This window comes from Eimeria mitis, genomic scaffold (genome assembly GCF_000499745.2).
Source record: "Eimeria mitis Houghton genomic scaffold, Emh_scaff650, whole genome shotgun sequence".
NCBI lineage: Eukaryota > Apicomplexa > Conoidasida > Eucoccidiorida > Eimeriidae > Eimeria > Eimeria mitis.
This window is the reverse complement of record NW_013574658.1, coordinates 6570-12105: the sequence shown is the minus strand read 5'-3', so window position 1 is coordinate 12105 and position 5536 is coordinate 6570. Positions and strand designations below refer to the sequence as shown.

General features: G+C 57.3%; 2 protein-coding genes across 2 annotated transcripts; one reads left to right on the top strand and one right to left on the bottom strand.

Moving 5' to 3' along the window:
* Nucleotides 1–260: 260 nt before the first annotated feature.
* Nucleotides 261–2328, top strand: EMH_0018710 (DNA repair protein recA, putative; the record flags this gene model as incomplete). Its single annotated transcript, XM_013501208.1, has 3 exons — nucleotides 261–1157; nucleotides 1369–1901; nucleotides 2196–2328. The coding sequence occupies 3 exons, from the start codon at nucleotides 261–263 to the stop codon at nucleotides 2326–2328; spliced, it is 1563 nt and encodes a 520-aa protein (XP_013356662.1).
* A 399-nt stretch (nucleotides 2329–2727) lies between these two features.
* EMH_0018700 (uncharacterized protein) lies at nucleotides 2728–5458 on the bottom strand (the record flags this gene model as incomplete). The annotated part of the gene is made up of 2 exons (XM_013501207.1): nucleotides 2728–3374; nucleotides 4144–5458. The coding sequence occupies 2 exons, from the start codon at nucleotides 5456–5458 to the stop codon at nucleotides 2728–2730; spliced, it is 1962 nt and encodes a 653-aa protein (XP_013356661.1).
* Nucleotides 5459–5536: the final 78 nt, after the last annotated feature.

The window sequence follows — 5536 nt, the reverse complement described above, 5'->3', positions numbered from 1 at the left end:
CCCCCCCCGGGGGGGGGGGGCCCCCCAGCTGTGGTGTGTATATACACAGGAGAGAGTTAATAAGAAAGAATTATAAAAAATAATTAATTTAATCTGAAATAAACTATATAATTTAGGCTGCAGCCGCTGCTGCTGCTGCAGCAACAGCTCAGCAACCGCAGCAGCAACCAGTCGAATGCAGGCACCGACAGCAGCAGCAAAAGCAGCAGCAGCAGCAATAGCAGCAGCAGGAAGCCCCCCTGCTGGGCGCTGCATGCACCATGGGGGCCCCCGGACCCTCTGACGAAGCAGCAGCAGCAGCAGCAGCAGCTGCTGCTGCTGCTGCTGCTGCTGCAGCTGCTGATCTCTGCCAAGAGGAGGATGCCCCTTTATATGAGGATGAAGGGGACGGCGCGGCTGCATCATCAACAGCAGCAACCGCAGCAGCAGCAGCAGCAGCAGCAGCAGGAGCAGCAGAAGCAGCAGCAGCAGCAGCAGCAGCAAATGCATTTATAGAGGCAGCAGCAAGCGGTAAGAGTTGTTCTGCTGATGAGCTGCTGCAGTGGCCGCCTCGTTCTTCTTTGTGGCGTGATCGTGGTGGGGAGGAGATAATACAAGCAGCAGCAGTGCAGCAGCAGCAGCAGCATTTGCTGCTGCATCAGCAGCAGATGCCGATGCTGCTGCAGCAGCAGCAGCAGCTGCTGCTGCCTCTTACTGAACCCTTCTTAGATAAATCCTTGGGGGGGGGCTTCCCTATAGGGATGCTGGGTGAGGTGTGTGGTGCTGCTGGCAGCGGCAAAACCCAGCTGCTGCTGTCGCTTGCTGCTGAGTGTGTGCTGCAGCAGCAGCTGCTGCAGCAGCAGCGCGCACGTCTCCTCCCCCATACAAACACCAGCAGCAGCAGCAGCAGCAGCAGCAGCAGGGGGGGGGTTGTTTATTATATTCATTCTGAGGGCGCGTTCCCTGCTGCTCGTTTGGGGGAGATAGTGCAGCAGCGTTTGCTGCGGCGCACAGCAGCAGCAGCAGCAACAGCAGCAACAGCAGCAGCAGCAGCAGCAGCAGCAGCAGCAGCAGCAGAGGTGCTGCAGCAAATATATATAGAAGAAATAAACTGCGAGGAGGAGTTTATATTTTGTCTCCTTTATAAACTGCCGCGGTTGGTGGTGTCTCGGGGTGGTGTACGTTTGCTGCTGATAGATTCAGTTGCTGCTGTGCTGCGGCCATCTGCTGCTGCTGCTGCTGCTGCTGCTGCTGATGCTGCTGCTGCTGCTGCTGCTGCAGCAGCAAACCGCAACAGCAAACTCATACGAATAGCAGCACTGCTGCGGAGAGTTGCTGCAGAGTACTGCTGCTGCTGCATCGTCGCCAATCATGTTACTGCTGTTATAGATCCTGCTCCACCTGCAGCAGCAGCAAGAGATAGCGGGGAGAGCAGCAGATGATGACGCCAAGAGAAGACGGATCGAAGACACACAGCAGCAGCAGCAGCAGCAGCAGCAGCAGCAGCAGCAGGTACACCATTCTATGCCTGTATGCGACGAACCAGCAGCAGCAACAGCAGCAGCAGCAGCAGCAGCAGTATCTGCAGCAGCACGTGCAGCAGCAGCAGCAGCAACACCCCCTGCTGATGTAAAAGCAGCACTAGGAGAGGTCTGGGGGGGCTGCCTCAACTACCGTCTCCTTCTCTCGCGTCTGTCTCCTTTCTGCAGCAGCACGGATGCACCTGCTGCTGCTGCTGCTGCTGCTGCTGCTGCTGGTGCTGCTGCTGCTGGTGCTGGTGCTGCTGCTGCTGCTGCTGGTGCTGCTGCTGGTGCTGGTGCTGGTGCTGCTGGTGATGAGGGGACGACAGCTTCTGCTGCACTCCAGCAGCAGCAGCAGCAGCAGCAGCAACAGCAGCAGCAGCAGCAGCAGCAGCAGCAGGTGTATGAACAGCTAGCACGCATGCGTTGTATGCATGTATTGTTTGCCCCCCATCTACCTTATGCTGCTATTCCTTTTGCTGTTACTGAGGCAGGTGTTGTTGATGCTTAGCTGCTGCTGCTGCTGCTGCTGCTGCAGTTGCTGCTGCTGCAGTTGCTGCTGATGATCTTGCAGTTGCTGCTCCTGCAGTTGCTGCTGCTGCAGTTGCTGCTGCTGCAGTTGCTGCTGCTGCTGCTGCTGCTGCTGCTGCCAAGCCAATTGCAGTTCTTTGCATGCGTTTGTTGGGGCTGTTGAAGAGAGGCAGCAGCAGCAGCAGCAGCAACAGCAGCAGCAGCAACAGCAGCAACAGCAACGGCAACAGCAGCAGCAGCAGCAGCAGCAGCAGCAGCTGCAGCAGCAGATATATATATTATTGATGGAGACAGATAGAGATACACTCTCTTCTATCTGCTGCAGCCTATCCCTCTCACTGCAGCAGCAAGGGGGGCCCCCAGGGGCCCCCGGGGGCCCCCGGGGGCCCCCCCTTTGTCTTTGTTGATAGAAGGGGGCCCCCCTTCTCTTCTTTAAGAAGCAGATACTTCATTTGCACGCATGCATAAGTGGTATTGCTGCTGCTGCTGTTGTTGCTGTTGCTGCTGCTGCTGCTGCTGCTGCTGTTAGTACTGTGGTTGCTGCTGCTGTGTTGTTGCTGCAGCTGTTACTGCTGTTGTTGCTGCTGCAGCTCCTGTTGCTGCTGTTGCTGCTGTTAATTCTGATGCTGCTGTTGCTGCTGCTACTGCTGCTGTTGCTGCTGCTACTGCTGCTGTTGCTGCTGCTGCAGGGGGCCCCCTAAAACAGGGTACTGCTGCTCTGCTGCATAGGGGGGCCCCCAGGCAGCAAGGCAGGGGCCCTGGGGGCGCCCACGTCAGTATATTTAAGCAGCATCTGCTGCTGCAGCAACAGCTGCTGCTGCTGCTGCTGCTGATGGAAATGCTGCTGCTGCTGATGGTGGCGGTGCTGCTGCTGATGTAGCTGGTGCTGCTGCTGCTGCTGCTGCTGCAGTTGTTGGAGCTGTTGCAGCTGCTGTTGACGCTGCTGCAGCTGTTGCTGCTGCTGCTGCTGCTGGTGCTGCTGCAGTAGCCGCTGTTGATGCTGCTGCAGTTGCTGCAGCTGCTGCTGTTGCTGCAGTCGCTGTTGCTGCTGCAGCCTCTGCTGCTGCAGCAGCTTCTGCTGCTGCTGCAGTTGCTGTTGCTGCAGCAGCAGCAGCAACTGCTGCTGCTGCTGCTGCTGCTGCTGCTGATTTGTTGGGCTTTGGTCTCTGCTGCCGATACTCTTCAAGTCGTTGTCTGCTGCTGCTGCAGCACAAAAAGACGCAGCAGCAACAGCAGCAGCAGCAGCAGCAGCAGCAGCAGCAGCAATAACAACAATATCAAGAGCAGCAGCAGCAACAGAAGGAGCAGCAGCAGCAACAGCAGCAACAGCAGAAACGGCAGCAACTGCAACAGGACCAGCAGCAGCGGCAACAGTAACAACAACAACAGCAGCAGCAGCAGCAGCAGCAACTGCAGCAGCAGCAGCAGCAACTGCAGCAGCAGCAGCAGCAACTGCAGCAGCAGCAGCAGCAACTGCAGCAGCAGCAGCAGCAGCAGCAGGAGAAGCAGAAGTATGAAGCCCCCTCAATTGGGAGGAGACAGAAAAGAGACAAAAAGAGAGACAGAAAAGGAGGCAAAAAAAACAGAAAAAGAGAGACAAAAGGAGACAAAAATAAACAAAGAAATATAAATAAATAAATAAATAAATAAATAAAATAAAATAAATAAATAAATAAATAAATAAAAACAATAGGCTCACTGTCTCCTTCTTGCTGCTGTATAAACAAACGAGGAGACAAACAAAAATAATTAAGGGGGGCCCCCCCCCTATCTCCTGGGGGCCCCCAGGGGGGGGCCCCCCCAATATGTGTTGCTGCTGCTGCGGTGTTTGCTGCTGCTGCTGCTGCTGCTGCAGTTGCTGCAGTTGCAGCTGTTCGTGGCGCTGCTGCTGCTGCTGCTGCTGCCGCTCCTCCTCCTCGTTCTCCTCTTTCTCCTGCTGCTGCTGCTGCTGCTGTTGCTGCTGTTGCTGCTGCTGCTGCTGCAGGGTTTTGTGGCAGTGTAGTGCAGCAGCAGCAGCAGCAGCAGCTCGAGGTGTATGTACACCTCAGGGATTTTTCTGCTGCTGCTGAGCTGCCTATACACCCCAAATTAATGGGGACGCTGCGGGGGGCACTTGAAAAAGGAAACACAACTGATGCATGCTGCTGCTGCTGCTGCTGCTGCTGCTGCAGCATCTGATGTTGCTGCTGTTGCTGCATCTGCTGCTGCTGTTGCTGCTGCTGCTGCATCTGATGTTGCTGTTGCTGCTGCATCTGCTGCTGCATCTGCTGCTGCTGTTGCTGCATCTGTTGTTGCTGCATTTGCTGCTGCTGCATCTGCTGCTGCTGCTGTTGCTGCTGATGCTGTTGCTGCTGCTTCTGCTGTATCTGCTTCTGCAGCTGCAACTGCATCTGCATCTGCTGCTGTATCTGTATCTGCTGCTGCAGCTGTTGCTGCTGGCGTTGCTGCTGCTGCTGTAGCTGCTGCTGGCGTTGCTGCTGCTGCTGCAGCTGCTGCTGTTGGCGCTGCAGCTGCTGTTTGTGTTGCTGCAGCTGCTGCAGCTGCAGCAGCAGCTGCTGCTGCTCTCTGTCTTCGGTGTCTGTATGCATGCATATATCAGCATGAGCAGCAGCAGCAGCAGCAGCAGCAGCAGCAGCAGCAGCAGGGGCCCCTTTTGTTGTTTTTATTATTGTTTTGCTTTCTTTTTCTTTTGGGGGGGGAGAGACAGAGGAGTGCAGCAGATAGAAGGGGGCCCCCCTCATTTGTCTATTTTCTTTTTCTTTTTCTTTTTCTTCTTTTCCTTCTGTTGCTGCTTTTGCTGCTGCTGTCTCCTCTCCCTCAGGGGGGCCCCCCCCCCACTCATCATCACCAGGGGGCCCCCCTGGGGGGCCCCCCGAAGCATTATAAATAAATTTTATATCATCATGGGGGCCCCCACCCTGCTGCTCACTAGGGGGCCCCCCATGGGGGCCCCCGGGGGGCCCCCTGAACTGCTCGCCCGGGGGGGGCCCCCAAGGGCGGGGGGCCCCCAGGGGGGTTGGGGGGCCCCCTAGGAGAGGAGAGGCGGAGGGGTCTGATGCAGCACGTCTTAGAGGTAATTTGCATGCGCTGCTTGCTGCTGCTGCTGCTGCTGCTGCTGCTGCTGCTGCTGCTGCTGCTGCTGCTGGCGGTGGTGGCGGTGGTGGTGTTGCTGCTGCTGCTGCTGTTGGTGCTACTGCTATTGGCGCTGTTGCTGCTGTTGTTGCTGCTGCTGCTACTTCTCCTTCTGCTGCTGCTGCTAGTGTTGCTGCTGCTACTACTGGCGGTGCAGTTGCTGCAGTTGAAGGCAGCAGCTGACTAACCAAAGAGGGGGGCCCCTCAAAGCCTTGGGGGGCCCCCAGGGGCCCCCCCGTCGGGGGGCCCCCCATGGGGGGGCCCCCCAGGGTTTCACTCTGGGGGCCTCCCCCCATCGTTTCTCTCAGGGGGGGCCCCCCCAGGGTACCCTCCAGAGGGGGCCCCCATGGGGGGCCCCCCGATGGCCCCCCGAG